Raw genomic sequence first — 16,924 nt, forward strand, 5'->3', positions numbered from 1 at the left:
CTACCGACCTAACTGCCATCTCTCTGCCCTCCGGAACACCCCGGGAGGACCTGGGAGGCGGACACCTCCAGCTTGGCCTTTCCACATTCTTTTCTGGCCGGCCTGCCAGCCATTCCCTACTCAGTCTTAGCAGGAGCTCTCATCCTCAACTTGGCCTCTTGGATTTCCTCTGCCGTGGTCGTGACTAGTGGATGTTCCTGCCTGCTGTGGCGGTTCGATTGCCCTTTTGTGTTTTCTGCTTGACCTCGGGGAAGGCCCTCGTGCGGAGCGTCTCCAAGGACGCCGGGCGGGAGGCGGAATTGCCCATACATCCTTTAGCGAAGCGCATGTGACGGGCACCGGCTGGGGCTGCGGAGGAGCTGCAGGCCAGAGGGGGAGGCCGCGTGAGTGAGTCACGCCAGGAGCCCCGCAGCGCGGTTCCGCGCCCCCTCCAGGCTGCGCGCCAGTCCTGTGCGCCCCCGCGCGCCATGTCCAGTCGTCCAGTGTGCTTCGCTCCAGGCCCGCGGCGCTCCTGCGCCTTTTAGTTTCGGAGAGGCCACTTTGATCGAGGCCACCATTCCTACTGAGCCTCCTCTTTCTGTCTTCTACAGTCCCCACTGGAATTGGATTTGCAGAGGGGGTCGGTGGAATCGGATCACCTCAGTTCCACGCACAACTGGCCCCTGCATCTTCACGATCTTCATCAGCCGTTGCAAGCTTCAGGTCTCTTACAGCCAAGTTGATATTTGCCAGACAGACGACGCGCGATCCGATCCTCGCTGCTCTGGGGTCTCCCTGTAGCTTTGGCCAGGCCAATTGATCTTCTGGACCGAAAGTTGCCCAAGGAGCGCCTGCCCTGCAGGAGGAGAAGGGCGAGGGGAGCTGAGAGGCGTGTACCTGTGTCAGCTCTACTGCCTTGAATATTACTTCTGTATTATTTTGTACACGTTATCTGGACACTCTGGGTAGCTAGCCTCGAGCCAGGCACTGGGCCTCAGGCACCGCGCGGTTGGAGCAGAGGAACGAGCTAAAGAGAAACCCCTGGGGCCGGCGAGCTAGGAGGCGGCGGGGGAAGATGCACGGCGTCGGCTGGCAGACGCTCTCCCTGTCTCTGGGGTTAGTGCTGGCGATCCTGAACGAGGTGGCGCCGCAAGCGTGTCCGGCGCAGTGCTCCTGCTCCGGGAGCACAGTGGACTGTCACGGGCTGGCGTTGCGCAGTGTGCCCAGGAATATCCCCCGCAACACCGAGAGATTGTGAGTACGGGCTCATTCTCTCCCTTGGCCCTCCCTCCCATCGGGATCGCGCAGCCCCTGTATCTAGACTGGAGGGACCCCGAGGCACAGGGACTTGTGCCTGGGGCAGCCCCCACTAGCTTTCCTCAACGCGCATCCTAGGCTTGAACTCTCTGGGAGGGCGCTGCCCAAGGAGGGGCGGGCCCGCTGACTACTGCGCTTGGTCCCTTCCTCCCGCTCTCGTCCCGCCACTCGCAGCCCTTTGCAGGCTGGTTCTCTGAGGCTGGGGAGGCGGGGAGATGAGGGAAGAGGAGTTGAGTATGCCCGGGGCAAGGGAGACGCTACTTTGTTCCTTAGACTCCGTAAACTGAGTCACCTTGCGGTTGGAAACTCTCGCGGGTCGGTTCAGGGCTCAGTTCCGGCTCTTGTCACCGCGGGGTGGCGCGATGAGGGGGGTTGAGGGGAAGGGGGTACTCAAATGAGAGAAACCTCTGCTCCTGGGCTTTGTGTCGCCCTCCTGGGGACGGAGGGAGAGGAGATGGGGTCTGGGGAGGCCGATCCCGCCCGGGGGCGCTTCCACAAGGCCACGTAAAGAAGGATGCCCCAGGATAGCGGCCGCGTGCAGCTCCCAGCTACTCTTCCCCCGCCTGCCACTTCCCGAGGGAGGAGGCGGCGGCGGAGAGCCCCAAGGGACGTGTCGGAGGCAGGGAGACTCCAGAGGCCAACCGCGCGTCCCATCGACTAAGCGAAGTTGGGGCTGGCTGTCCAAACCAGGAGCGGTCAAGGCGGGTCTGTCCGCTTTGGTAACCCCGCGGCCCTCGGCTGCCCCCTCCGGCCCTTCCTGCTGAGCCCCAGTGCCCCCTTTCCACCTTTCTGGCAGTTTCTGCGTCTCTGCGCGTGTCAGCAGCTTCTTTTCCTTCCTCTCCTTTCTTCGCGCTCTGCTGCCCGCAGACATCCCCGCCTCCCTGTCTCGGCGAGTCCCTAATGAAGAAGTAATAGCAGAATGGGTGATGACGGCCCACGCGCTGCTTGTGGGGCGCTTTCCGAGTTCAGGGAAGTGAAGCGTGGAGGCCGTTTTCTTTGTGAACGTCGAGGCTGCTGCCCCGGCGTCCGGGGCGCGCTTCCCTCGCTGTTGCGCGTGGGCCGGGCGGGGCGAGGAGGACCTGGGCGACGCTCCCAGGCTGCGCTCCCCGGGCCTCTGCGCCCGAGGCTGTGAGGGTGGAGGGCCGCGGAGGGGACCCGCTTGGACTCGCACGCCTCCACCCGCGCGGCTCACTGCGCTTCGAGTCGATCTTATCCAACCCATTTCCCTCTCTCTCAGTTTAAAGTCGAGCCACTTCTTTCCCATGCAAATGGCTCCCCCATCCCGAGCCTCAGTGAGTCGACCCCTACTCGGTTTCTTCCCTCCTTCCCAGGCCCGCAGCGCTGGGCACGTTGCGGCCCTAGCGAAGGTGTCTTGTCAAAAATGTGATCTACCAAGTTTGTGTGGGATGGGGGCTTTAGGACTCAGATTATGTCAGGTAATTCGAAAAGGGAACAAACAATTCGATGGTGCTTTGCTCAGCACGGAAAATGGTTTGGGGAGAAGGCAATGCAAAACTCTTGTCTTAGCGCTTGTCATTTCCTGCTATTAGGAATGGTTTAAAGTTTAAGCACTAACACGTCTTATTCAACAAAAGGGAAATGCATTTGGGGAAAAAATAAATATAGCAACTGAGTTTTAGGTAGTTGAAAAAAATTTACCCCTGTGAGGGATTTATAAAGAATTTTCGAAAATAGTTTACTCAGTGGCGGCTTATAAAATTATATTATTGACAACATAAGCACATTAAATGTAGACCCCAAACATGCTGTTTTAAAGTCAAGGTAAGGTTTTCTTCCCTGAAGGGGAGAACGTTCAAACCGCAGCAAAGCCTGGTTTTACTTGAAATGATTGAAACCAGGGCAAGTTTAGATCTTGACCTAAGATGCCAGAAAAGGGGGTTGTGACTCTCAAGGAAACTGTGGTGCTGAAATCTGGACCAAAATGTCAGGGTCTGAATACTATTTCCATTATTGCCCTTGCTGGTAGTTTTCACTTTACAGTTCGCAGCGGGGTTTTCTGAGCTGCAAATGAAGAGTTTAGTTTTCATACAAACATAGAATTGTTGGAAGGTAAATGCCTATAAATGCCAGTCTTTGAAGTGCAGTTCTTTTGATGACATTTTAACTTTATTCTTTGCCTTAGGAAGGTTAGCCAGGGTGCCACCTAAGGATAGGGGTCTGAATTTTTAAAATTTCTCCCTGAATAATATTAGAAAATTGTTCGTTTAACTTCCTGAAGGAAACTTTTGGGGAGTGTTCATAACAGTTATAGTAAATAGCAGAGTATCTGTGAAATTAATATACACCTCCTTATAAAAACAAAAATGAAAAGCACTCCCATACACACACAAGAGAACTCTTGATAACAGAATCACTTCATTTTCTTGTCATATGCGGGTAAGCACAGACTCTGTAAACTTGTTAAGAATCATTTTAAAATTTTTCTTTCACAGATGACTTCCTTCTCCTTCCCTCTCTTTACTTTGCAAACTAATAATTGGAACTGATCTTTTATCTCTCAGTTCTTATTTAGTGTATATTTTTCTTTAACTAGATAGTGATAGAAATTAAGTGGAACTTTCATTTTCTTACTTGTTGTCTCTTAGGGATTTGAATGGAAATAACATCACAAGGATTACCAAGACAGATTTTGCTGGTCTTCGACACCTAAGAGTTCTGTAAGTATGTTCTTCTGTGTTTTGGAGAATTATCATGTTTTTTAAGGTTGTGGATTTTGAATCATTACTGATCTCAGGTTTAAAAACTGTCTCAATGACAGAAACAAAATTTTACCAGGCCTTGGTTTCCTTTCTGTTTATCAGTGTACTACAATTTTTAATAAAAATGTAGACTTTTAAGTTTAGGTAAGGCCATAAAATAGTATTATGGAAATGACCTCAAATATTTGCTGTAACAACCCTAAGTGCTTACGCATATAAAAATGTAGCATAATTGCTTTCACAATATGAGTAATGTGAGACATTTGATATACTTTTAGGATTTGAGATTAACTAGAAAGAATTTAAGTGGGTCTGCATTTTATTATTGCTAATATAAAAATGTTCAGACTTTTCTAGCAATCAACACATATAAATATTTTCTAACATTAAAATAAAACAATCCAGGTTTTGCAGAGTTTATAGTGGGAAATGCTTCACACTAAAATATTTTGAATTGGTAATATTTTGAATTGTCTCGTATCTATTAACTTTGCAGCTTTTATAAAATTGTTGCAATGTGATTACTTCTTTGGGTGTTAAGTTGTGAGTGAACCATCATTTGAGATTCAGTGTAATGTAAAACTTTTTTCTTACAAATTTTTAATTAAATTTAATATTTATATTGCAGTGAACATATTCTTTTGATCATTGTGTGTTCAGTTTGTTTTAAAAAAAAAAAAATTTTGCCCTTGATGAATTCTTCCCATTTCTGACATATATCCATCAGTGAATTGAAGTCTATATATGATGAATTGTTGTATGTTGATTCTTTCAGTAAAGAACTCACTTGAAAACCAGCCATGAAAATTGTAGGATCATGGGTTACTCCTCAAGATATACTATAGTTTAAGGTTCAGGATTCTGACTAAATTTTGTGAGAAACTGAATTAGTATTTTTGATGAAAGTTTTGTGATGAGGATACTATTTTCCCTCCCTGACTCTTTTCATATATATCATTGTTAGATTTTGTATTGAATCTCAAACCAGAGCAGTATTTAACTTTGTAAATGGACAAGTGTTCAGTTGCTAAATTGAAACTTTTTCAGATAATGAGTGCTAACATTAAGACCCCTGTTATACTTTGCATTTCAGTCAGCTTATGGAGAATAAGATTACCACCATTGAAAGAGGGGCATTCCAGGATCTTAAAGAACTGGAGAGACTGTGAGTATTTTCAATTCCAAATTTATGATGATATAACTATATTTTTAATAATACTTGCATTTCAAGGACCATGTCTTTAATTTCATGTCTTAGTCTGTAAATTTACAAAAACAAGAGGTTGAATTAGTGATTTTTAAACTAATTTAAAATTAGAAGTTATAGAATTTTTGCATAATTAGTACTAATTTGTGATAAAGTTCAAAAACAGACTTACTTCCTGACACATTTACTTCCTTGATAACCATTGCTTTGGTGCTTAGAGATGTATGTTTTTCCTTATTGTTCATCTAGTTTGTTTTATTTGCTTATGGGAGGAAAAGTGGTGGTTTTATTTGCATTAATGGGGCATTATAAAACAAAGTTTTGCTGATAATTATTTTAGTTCCCATAATGTTGCTATGTGTGTCGTTAATGGCATTGGAAGAAATATTTAAAGTTCTTAATGTTATAAAGATTTGCTTTCTGATATTTAACACTTGTGGTGAATATTTATTTCATTATTTTATAGTAGCTTTCTAAATATTCTTTTTGCTGGAAAAAGCATTTAAGGATAAATGAAAGTAAGAATTACTTTATCATAGCATGTCATTTAACATCAATTGTTGTTTTTCCAAGAAGATCAAATGTGAACTTCAGAATTTAAAATGTTTTCTTTTTATTTCAGACACAAAATCTTATGGATTGATATATATTACTTGAGAACCATTATTATTTTAGGCCTATGTGTATATGTACAAAAGACAGAAGCCTCTGTCTGAAATAATTAGGATAAAATACATAATTTGTAACTTGAAATATGAATTATATATCTCCATATGTCTTGATAATTCAAGTTTAGTAGCTTTGCATTTCTAAGGCCAAATAATGGCTCTATTAAAAGTAGCAACAATTATTTTAAAAGTTTCCTTGTCTGTTTTAAGAGGCACTTGAGGTAAAAATAAAAATTTTATTTAAAATAGTGAGATATGAAGTTCATTTTGGCTATAGCACATACTCAGATCCACTGGGCCCTAGTATAAAAATTCAGTATAATTGTACATAAAAAAATGACTTGTCAACTTCTAAGTTATCAGTAAATAGAAGCTATACTTATAAAGTTAAATACAGATATATCTAATTTACTTATAAAAATTTTTTCCATGAACAATATTACAATAAAGGAATGTTTTTGGGGGATTCAAAATAAATGTAAAGTCACTACTTAAAGCTAGTTTTGGGAAGGAAATAAAGATAAAGTAAACATTTGGTTACGTTTATAACAAAGTTCATAAGTTCATAATCTATCTCAGTATATAAAAATACTCTGAAAATATTTATTTTTTGATCTCTTTTGTGACTACCTGTGACTACCTAACTACTAGTGAGTACTTGACAAATTTATTTTTAATTCATCCATTGAAACTAAGCATTAATATAATTTAAATGTTTGTTAAGATGAAGAGATAATTTAAAATTATCATTTAAACATTAATAGTTTTTTCATCAATAACATATTTATTCATTTATATGTGTGTGTGTTTAGGATTTATATATACATGTGAGATATATATGTATGTATATTTATGGTTTTTTTCCTTGAACATCTTTGACCTTGAAGGATTCTCAGTGGCTTTTCATGAAGTCTCTATTTGGTTTATTTTGTAGTTTTAAGTATTTTCAGAAACACTGAAACAAAACAAACTTTTTCATTATTTTTCAAGCCACTTTGGAGTATCATTTGAACTTTCCTTTTGAAAAAATTAACTTTTCCTAAAATTAACCAGATACCTTATGATCTGAAATTCGATTAAAGTTGTAAGTAGGTGCTGTTTTTTGACTTTGACTTCCCTTGGGAGTATCACTTCATCTCAAAACAATTTTCTGTTCTGTGAAGATGCAGTAAGATATTTCAGAGTGGGAGGAGGGTTTGTAATTTTGAATGAAAACTAATATATATGCAGGACTTCTTTAAATCACCCCAGCTGTTGGCTGAGAGCAAATATTTCATATTTGTGAGGAAAAGCTGAGAAAATTCCTTTTGTTTACAACTGCCAAGTCCATCTGATGGAAACACATTGTTATCTGACAGCCAATTCATCTCCTTGGGACTCTGGAATTTAAAACCATTTCTTAGGAACACTTTTCAAATATTTATTTTTTTTAAAATACATTAAATGGCAAACAGTTTTGCTAAAGAATGCATTCAGGTTATTGTGAAGTAAACTTTTATATTTTGTTCAGTATATTAATTAAAAAATAAAAATTTAAAAAGCTACCCAGAGAGTTCTATAATCAAATTACTATGGCATATAATGATATAATCATTATATACATTTTTATTGTAGTAAGTGATGTCATTAACATCGCACAGATTGCTTCCCCCCCAATAGTTATAACAGACAATGTAATAAATGGGAAGTAACCAGTGAATTAACTTTTAAATAGTTATATCTTATGTTAACTTATATGTTTTTGGCACCTTGAATCTGAAGTTTAAATTCAAACTCCAAATTATGAAAAGGTCTATAAATGCAGGTTTATATTGTAAATAACATTTACACTACATATATGTATCTAGCAACTTAACTTTCATTCTTTGTGTAAAGAACAAAAATAAAAACATTAACTTTATTTGTGTGCAATTTATGGTTTTGTTTTTCCATTTTAAAATGATAAAATAAAAACAATTCCAAATGGTATTTTGTGAATATTTAATAAGTTTTTTCTTTTTATTTTTTGTTGATAGAGTTTTAACTTGATCTAGAGAAGGAAGACATCTGAGAACAGAAGATAAGAGCTGTTCCTTTTAGAAATCCGACTTTTAATCTCTAAGAAACAGGGTCATTTTATCAAATTGAGTTTTAGTATAGGATAAAAAAATTATTATTGTTAAATCAAAACATTATTAGGTACAAAAGAAACACATTTTTTTTTCCGTTTCAAAGAATTGATGGAACTCAAGGTTTTATCAGTCAAAATACCAAGAACTAGATGGAAATTAAAATCATCTGTCTCTCCCTCTTTCCTTACCTTTTTTCCTTTCCTCTCTCGCTGCCTCACTGCCTCTCACTCACTTCTTTGTATTGTATAGAAAACAACATCAGATGATATGATTGTCAGACTGTGGTTATGAGTCATCATAAAAAGAATGTTTTAATCACACCTACACACTATGAGCACACAGTACATCCACTTTTGACAGCTTCCTACTATGCACTTTGACCTAACATGTGTCCTGGCATATTCCCGAGGGTGCTCTGTGTTGCTAGTAGTACTTGTTTATCTGGGATGAGAATGAAGCCGTGAGAATGTGCCTGGTGTAGATTGCATTACAGGTCTCATATTGTTTAATCAAATGTTCAAATGAAAGCTGATATAGTTAAGTGACTAGATATTCAATGGAAGTTAATTAAGGGAAAACAAAGAAGCTATAGTGAAGAATTGGAGCCTTTAAGAATTATACTTCATTATACTTCATAGAAGATATCTGTGTGTATCTGCAGTAAAGTCTCCATACAAAATTATTAATTCAAAGTATTTCTTGGCTAGTGGGTAATGTGTTAGAAGGCTGAAAAAAAATCACACTGGGACCCATGACTTTTCTCTGCAGGTGTAAAGTTCCATTATTCACTTATGTCTTATGGGATTATGCTGAAGTAATTAAAGTTCTCTTTTATGGTATTTTAGAGAGACCCAGGCCACTTTGGAGCTTCCCAAGTGGCACTAGTGGTAAAGAACCCATCTGTCAGTGCAGGAGACATGAGAGATTCAGATTTGATCCCTGAGTCGGAAAGATACCTGAAGGAGGGCATGGCAGACCATTCCAGTACTCTTGCCTGGAGAAGCCCATGGACAGAGGAGCTTGGCAGACTACAGTCCATAGTGTTGCAAAGAGTCAGACATGACTGAAACGACTTAGCAGGCATGCATGCAGGCCACTTCAGTATTTCACTGCTGTAAAACAGCTGCTTTTATACGTTCCTTGACAACACAAATGCAAGAGTATGAGAAAGGTTTTGAAATTTTTTTTAAGTTTGTCCAAAAAAATGGTAGGGCATTTTGCCCTAAATGCAATGAAACACTCATAATGCAAAATAAAATTCATATATGCCTACATTAGATTAATGAGAACCAGTAGCATACCATTGAAAACCTTGAATATTAGGTATTTCATTAACTTCATAATATCTTACATGCTTACAATAACGAAATTGCACAAGTGATAAAGCCACAGGCTTGGGTTGTACTTTTGTTCCTATCAGTAAAGTGTAATGGCGCTCTTAAGACAATATTTCTTTAAACATTCTAAGTTTTTGTATCTTCGGATTTCAGATTACCTTTTTGTTTTTTTACTAGCTATGTCATTTGATACTGATTTTTGCTTGAATAAAAGAGTCCTAAAATATTATTATTATGAAGCCATTGCAAAACCAGTTCACTTGTCTATTTTAGTTTCTACCAAGTAGATACAAAGAAAATAACTCAGTTTAGAAATGTCTTTACAATAGAGCCTAAGTTTGACTAGACACTTTACTCTCCCTAAAGGATACCTCAAAGGCACATGTATTTTTTGAAGGTGGCACTGAGTTATTTCTCCCTGGGTGTGCACACCATTTATAGTCATATGACAGCTAGTGTGAAACTAAGGAACTCCAACACTCTAGAATTTTGGTTGCAGGTCGCTATACATTAGTTCAAGCAGAGAATGTGTTGTGGAACAGATCTGAGGGAAGTCTCCCCTGAACCCTTGCTCATTAGGGATGTGGAGAATCCCTCTTCTAACTCATCCTACAGGTTTGTAGGCAGCACATAACACATTGTTTTTCTTGAAGTAACGGTACACAAACAGTGCTAATCTACTTGGAAAAGAATGCAAGCTCATCACAATTTCTGGCACCTTTATACCTAAGTTTAAAGTCGCTGCAGTTATTTTCTTGGGAAAGTTTCTGTAAAGAACATCTCAAACTCGGTAAAGAAGCTTGGTATGTACATTGTAGGAGATAAATCATGCACCTCGATGCTCAAGTGTGAATCGCTTTATCTGTGATAGCCATTAAATGTCCAATTATTCTTGCCTGTTTATAAGTGATAGTGAACTATTTTAAATTGCATTTACTGACTATGGTCTTGGAAAGCTTTAATGCAAGTGCACTGTTGAAATTTAGCAGAATATTGAATCTGTCTGAGAGGGTTTCTCATACAATGTTTTTTAATGGGCCTTGAAGTTGAACGGTGGTGAGAAGTTCTGTTTGCTCTTTGTGGAGCGTTTTATAAATTCTGCAGCAGCAATGCTGTTTATTTTTCCCACATCTGTTTTGGGCTCATCCTTTGTAACAGTGTTTGCTGGATGCTGTGGTCTTTATATCTCCCCTGAAATGAGTAGTTTAGTTTGCACTGTTACAATGTATTTGTGGAAGCAACCAATGTCAAATATTTTACATTGAACTCCTGTCTTTCATTCCTGTTGGATACGCTGCTGCTTGAATTATGCCTTCTAAACTGAATTTTACAACTTAACATGGGATGAGAGACTTTTGTGCCTGAACTTTACATATACTGCTCTTGCCTGTTTCAGAGCAATTTATATCTGCTGGACTGGAAGGAATGTTGGTTAAAACATTTTCAGGGTGAGAGTTTGGTAACAGTTTGGATTTGGTTTTAATGCAGTTGGGATTTTTGCTTTAAGATAATATCAGCAGAAAATTACTTGTTCTCTTGGCAGTGTCCTTCTCCCCTGAATGCAGGTGGGACTCCCTCTCTCAGCTGCTATTCTCCTCATTGTAGATAACCTAGCCTTCCCTTGGTGAAAACACCTTGTAATTTTATATGCTATTGCCTGGTGTCCTATGGAACGTTGGCAATTACTCACCAGTTTTACTGTTGATTGTGCTTTTTAAACAGATACAATCTCTTCTCCTTACCTTTAAAACATTACATGAGAGTAAATACTTGACTTCCATTCCATTGTGAGATCTTGATCAAATTGTCTTATCTTTGAAAACTGCATTTTTGGTCATCATTAAAGGAAACAGTTATTATATCTCATAGAAATGGTATGTGGTTTCAGTAAGATAATGCATGTATTTTCACAAAATGCTTGATGCAGAGTTGGAACTTTTTATTATTACAAATTTCAACATCTCCTTTCCTGTTTTTCAGAAGCTGAGTTTTGGAAATACTTTATCTTTTTGAGCTAATAAAATGTGTCTATAATAAATCTGACTTTTAAATATCCATATTTACTATCATTTTCCTTCTGATTTTCTTCTTATAGCATATAGTCAATAGAAGAGATGTGAAGAAAGTGCAAAGCCTTCTCCAAATTTTTTTTCAGAGTATTTATCATAATCGCTCTGAACATATAGAGACTATCAAGAAGTAAGAGGAGTGAAGAGGAAGCAACTTTTTATTAATAAATTTTTATCTCTTACCATGAGCATAAAGGGTGAAAATACTGATACTGCCGAAAATATAAAGTTTATCTAATACTAGCTAAATGTTAAAAATATTTGCTTTAAAAATGTTAGCATAAAAGACAAATGGAAATTTACCCAAGAAGGAGACATTTATGTATGAGAAACAGGAGATTGTAAATGATAGACTTTTAAAGGCAGTGTTCATCAGATACTTGTTTCGAATCACGTGCATTGTAAATATATTACATTTACAGTGATAGGTAAATATGAGACTTTCTTATTAGCTTCGGTAAAATCGTTTTCATGTTACAATTTGGATTGGGGTGAAGGCTGCAAATGTTAATTGGATTGAGGAGGAAGTTGAAAGGAGACCTCCAACCTTTAGCAATGGATAAGTAACAGGAGTGGGTGGCAGATAATAATTCGAAACAAACCTTGTCAATAATGCCCTTCAAGTTGAGCTGTTAAGAATCTGCATTTCAGAGGCCTGTGGTTTTTAGTATGGTCCAGAAAGATCATTCATCTCCCTGAAGGCCACCCAGAGGAAATGGTTGCTGGGATCTCTCTCATCTTTTCCCTAAGGAATGTGTCTCAGAGACTCATTACACACCTTTCTGAAACCACGAGTTTCCATCCGGAGAATTTTTAGTCCTGAGATCCTGTGGGCGGATTCCATCTAGTTAGTGATGACATAGCCGAATATCACTGAATCTCTGTTAGGTGTCCTTGGACACAATTGAGTATCCTTGCTGGAACAGTTAGTAATTGACCCACCTGATCTGCTTAATGCTGCTAATTTTTGTTGGCTCCATAAACCTCCTCTGAGATACCCTTAATTCACTACTGCTGTTTATCTGTTCTTGGACTATCAGATTTTAACTTCTTTAACATATTTGCATTAGAGTTATTCTTATGATGCTTTTCAAGCTACTAAGAAGTATTTTGTAGTATTGGAAGAAGCCAGGTTACTTTTTCTCCAGCTCTGTTTAGAAATTATTATGCACCTTGATAGTCTTTAACATAATTTTGTATTTTAAAAAATACTCTTTAGTTTAAAGATTTAATTCCTGGTCATTGTACAAAGGAACTCTGCTTTAATTTTAATTTTTTTTCCTTTATTGAATATTTTAGAAGAGTTTCACTCTGTATTGTAATATTTGCGTTTCTATTTATTCTTGGTACTGATGGAAGAGGGAATAGAAGACTAGGAACCAAAAATGTATTGGTATTCTTTTTAAAAAAGTGCAGTCATACTGTTTTTCTATGCATGTTATCACTTCACCTGTTATCTACCTTTTTTTATATGACATTACCTTGCTTGATACACATGGTTGGTTTAGACACATTAAGATCATTTATAATAATTTTCATGATATAGTGATAAATTACTTGAATTTTAAGAAAAATATGTTATACATATTTTCATTTTTATTTCAACTTTAGGTATTTAAAATAGATCTTTAAAATAGTGCACTGACTAGAAAGCTAGTTTCTTCTTAAATAAAGCTTGATATTTTATTTCCAGGTGATTCATTCATAGATATTTAAGAAGTGAGCTATGTAAAACTATGTTTTGCTCCAACCCAACCCCCCCCCCCAAAAAAAAGAAAGATTGCTGAAAGGGAAAGTTGAGGATTACATTATTTTGAGTTATTGTTTAGGAATGTTTAGATTGTGTCTCTTTGAAAGGAGTGATTCAGGGGGTATGTTTTGGAGTCAGCCCACCTGAATTTAGATTCTAGCTCTACTTTCTATGAGCTCTGTGCCTCCCTCCAAAATAGCAGTGACAGTGGCACCCACCTACTTATGGGGTAGAATGAATGTGACCTCAGAACAGTGACTGTCACCTAGTAAGTTTAGTATGTATGAGCTGTTATTTGGAGAATGAATTAAGAATCTCTTAAGAATATGAAAAAAAATGAGAAAAGACACTGCTTGCACTCTACCTGAACTGCCTTCTTTCTTACAATATCTGAAATTGTGTGGACCCATTAACATGTAATCTAGTGGCAGCTCTCAGTCACTTGGATATCTGAATTTGTTTCAACATATTGAATTCCTTCCAGTTTCTAGATTATGTTGAGAAAGGCATGACAGGGGGAAGTTAAAGGAAAGGAGGCAGTTACTCTATAGGGCTCATGAAAGCAGGTTTGGTGGTGGGACTTTGATTATCTGGAGAGGGGCATAAAACCTAAGGCAGGTACCTTAGAAAACATGTCTGGAGAAAGTTGGCTGAACATAAAATGCACATGCTAGGGTTTTGCCAAACTATATCAAAATGCAAAGAGCAGTTTGTTTTATTCAGCATTTCCTATGAAACTAGTAAGTGCCAAGGAAGAGGGAAGGAAATATGAATACATAGATATAGTCTTTACAGGGTTTCCCCATTGGGTGGCTCAGCGGTAAAGAACCACCTGCAATTCAGGAGCTGCGGGTTTGATCCCTGGGTCCAGTACTCTTTCCTGGAGAATCCCATGGACAGGGAAGCCTGGCAGGCTACAGTCCATGGAGTTGCAAAGAGATGGACATGACTGAAGCAACTTAGCACGCAGCACATAGTCTTTATGCTTGAAGAGCTTACAGTGTAGTGGGATTCAGACATTTATGTGAATGTTTTGAGTAATATAGTGTGAGGGACTCTTGCTTATCAAATACTAGAGGCAAATGCAGACGCAGACAAGGGAGGAACCAACTTTGTCTAGGAGAATCAGGGGAATTACACAGAAGATGTTAGAAAGGACCCTTTGGAGAAAAGGGAAAACTCCATACAGAGAGTTGCCTCTGTGAGGGCTGGGGACCTGACCAAACGTCGTCCTTTTGGTTGGAGAATCATGGACGATGTTTGTTCTCCAGTGGTTTGGATCAGATTATGAAAGCACATCTCTGTCATTTTAAAAATTGGGATTGCCTCTCTGGAAAATGGGGAGTCTTTCCTAGAAAAATTCTTATTACCACTGTTGTGAATATTTGTAATTATTTTTTCAGACATAAATATAACAAGATTGTAATTAAATTATAGTTTATTGAAAGTGTATAATAGTAGACTCTGGGAATACTCGTACCTTAGAATTATGCCTGGCAAAGAAAAAAATAAAAGCTTTTGATTTCACTTTACATTAATCTTGTTGTGTGCTTTATTCATCAAAAAAAAAATAGTGTAAGTGAAAAGTCTACCTTTTCACTACTGATCTTATGATTTTACCTCTGATTGTCTCAACATACATTTTTGTGTGCTATATACATTTTATTAAGTTCTGATCATTTATCTATAGATGACTAACCTCTTAATAATACGAGTTATATAACAAAAGATGGTAAGGTAAGGTGAAGTAGCTCAGTCGTGTCCGACTCTTTGAGACCCCACGGACTGTAGCCTACCAGGCTCTTCCATCCGTGGGATTTTCTAGGCAAGAGTACTGGAGTAGATTGCCATTTCCTTCTCCAAAAAATGGTAAGCATAAGGATCATTGCCTCATGGCATTTTAGACTTGGAAGAAATTCTGAGGTTCACTTGGTCCAACTTTTAACCTAATGCAGAATTTTTATTACTTTGTTGCAGGCAAAAAATGCATAGCCTCTGCTTGAATAATGTAGATAATAATAAAATAAGAGTTGAAAGCTTCCTAAGGTTGTTCATTTCTTAACATCTTTTATACTTACAAAGATCTTCCTTATAATCATTTATCAATGCTTTGTTAAAAGTTAAAATTACTAGCACCATTTCTACCCTCTAGAGACTAAAGGAGTGTAATTCCACTCCCATCTGATGACCGTTTGAATATATTATCATTTAAAAGAGGGTAAGATTGATATGCCCTCTTTTCCTGTCCCCTTAACATTTATCTTTAAGACAAGAAACACCTCAAGTATCTTCAGTGTGACATTACTTTCTGGATGTCTTTACTCTCCTCTAGAACTATTGTGTTAGGCACTCAGTTATGTCTGACTCTTTGAGACTCCGTTGACTGTAGCCTGTCAGGCTTCTCTGTCCAAGGGATTCTCCAGGCGAGAACACAGAGTGGGTTGCCATTCCCTTCTCCAGGGAATCTTCCAGACCCAGGGGTCAAACCTGGGTCTTCTTCATCGCAGGCAGATTCTTTACTGGCTGAACCACCAGGGAAGCCCAGCAACTTATAAATCATTTAAGTGTGCATTTTACACCATCTTGTCTTCATTTTATTTAAAGTTGGAAAAAGAGAGGATATACATTTATTTTGACTGAAATGTTAAGTTGTACACTTAAAATGAATGGGAATGGGAAATTCGTACATTGGGGCTAGAATTTGCCACTCTTCTGTAAGTGTTCATAGTTTGAAAGAACTTAGTTATATACTGCGCGCGTGCTGAGTTGCTTCAGTCATGTCTGACTCTGTGCAAGCGCATGGACAATAGGTCGCCAGGCTCCTGGGCTTGGATTGAGTAGGGTTGCAATCAAATTCTTTTCTAAAATATTTAAAACATCCCAATATCAGTGAAACATTTTTAGGAAAAACATTACTTAAACATTTTTTGCCCTCACTGTTAATTATAACTCAGCCTTATTCAGTTGAGAGTAAAGAACTATGGATTGCAGTTTTCTTCTGATTTGCCTAGAGGGACAAATCATGCTGACGCTTTCTCATACGTTTTATTAAACTAAATGGAAAGGTTAAAAAAATTGAAATTTCTGTCTCCCTTCAGTGACTTGGCTGAAGATTTAGGTCATTTGGGACAGAATATGAATAATTTTAGGACACCATTTAATACAATATTTCTGCTGTATGTTGAACTCGCTAAACATACATACTCGCTAAATGAGTCCACAAGCCTTTTTCATTGCGTCTGTGCTGGTTGACTGATGTTGCAAGGGTTGTGGATATAGAGTTTAGGCCCCAGTAACCATCATCTGAGTAAGCACAATGGAAAATTGCTTTAAACAATCTTGTAACAAAAGGTGTAACCAACTTTTGATTTGTAATGCTTGAATTCTCTTGAATGTTATTTCATTCTTTCTGAAATACAGGATGAGGCATGACACTACCCAATCACAGTCTCATTGTTGGGTACTTACTATGTAACATATGCTTTGTTTTTGTTTTTCTCAAAAGGCGTTTAAACAGAAATCACCTTCAGCTGTTTCCTGAGTTGCTGTTTCTTGGGACTTCGAAGCTATACAGGCTGTAAGTAGACAGAAATAGTTATTATTGCTCTGTGTAGTACCTTGCGTTTTATTAAATGCATTTTGGATCTGTTTCCTTGTGCTTTCCTGGAATCTATTCATCAGTAGATTAATGGATTAAAAGTTTGTCTTTCTTTTTTTCAAACTTATGATTGATTTTCCAGTGGTTCCAGTTCTTGTATTTGGTTAG

General features: G+C 38.5%; 1 protein-coding gene across 4 annotated transcripts in view; it reads left to right on the forward strand.

Moving 5' to 3' along the window:
* The first annotated feature begins 1,054 nt into the window (after nucleotides 1–1,054).
* The window catches only part of SLIT2 (slit guidance ligand 2), a 403,061-nt gene continuing 387,191 nt past the window's right edge, over nucleotides 1,055–16,924 (forward strand). For all 4 annotated transcript variants that reach the window (XM_068975688.1, XM_068975691.1, XM_068975687.1 and 1 more), the window contains exons 1-4: nucleotides 1,055–1,233; nucleotides 3,903–3,974; nucleotides 5,110–5,181; nucleotides 16,664–16,735. In XM_068975688.1, the coding sequence (XP_068831789.1) occupies nucleotides 1,055–1,233; nucleotides 3,903–3,974; nucleotides 5,110–5,181; nucleotides 16,664–16,735 (395 nt within the window). The remainder of the gene's footprint in view (nucleotides 1,234–3,902; nucleotides 3,975–5,109; nucleotides 5,182–16,663; nucleotides 16,736–16,924) is intronic.

Source organism: Capricornis sumatraensis, chromosome 7 (genome assembly GCF_032405125.1).
Source record: "Capricornis sumatraensis isolate serow.1 chromosome 7, serow.2, whole genome shotgun sequence".
Classification (NCBI taxonomy): Eukaryota; Metazoa; Chordata; class Mammalia; order Artiodactyla; family Bovidae; genus Capricornis; species Capricornis sumatraensis.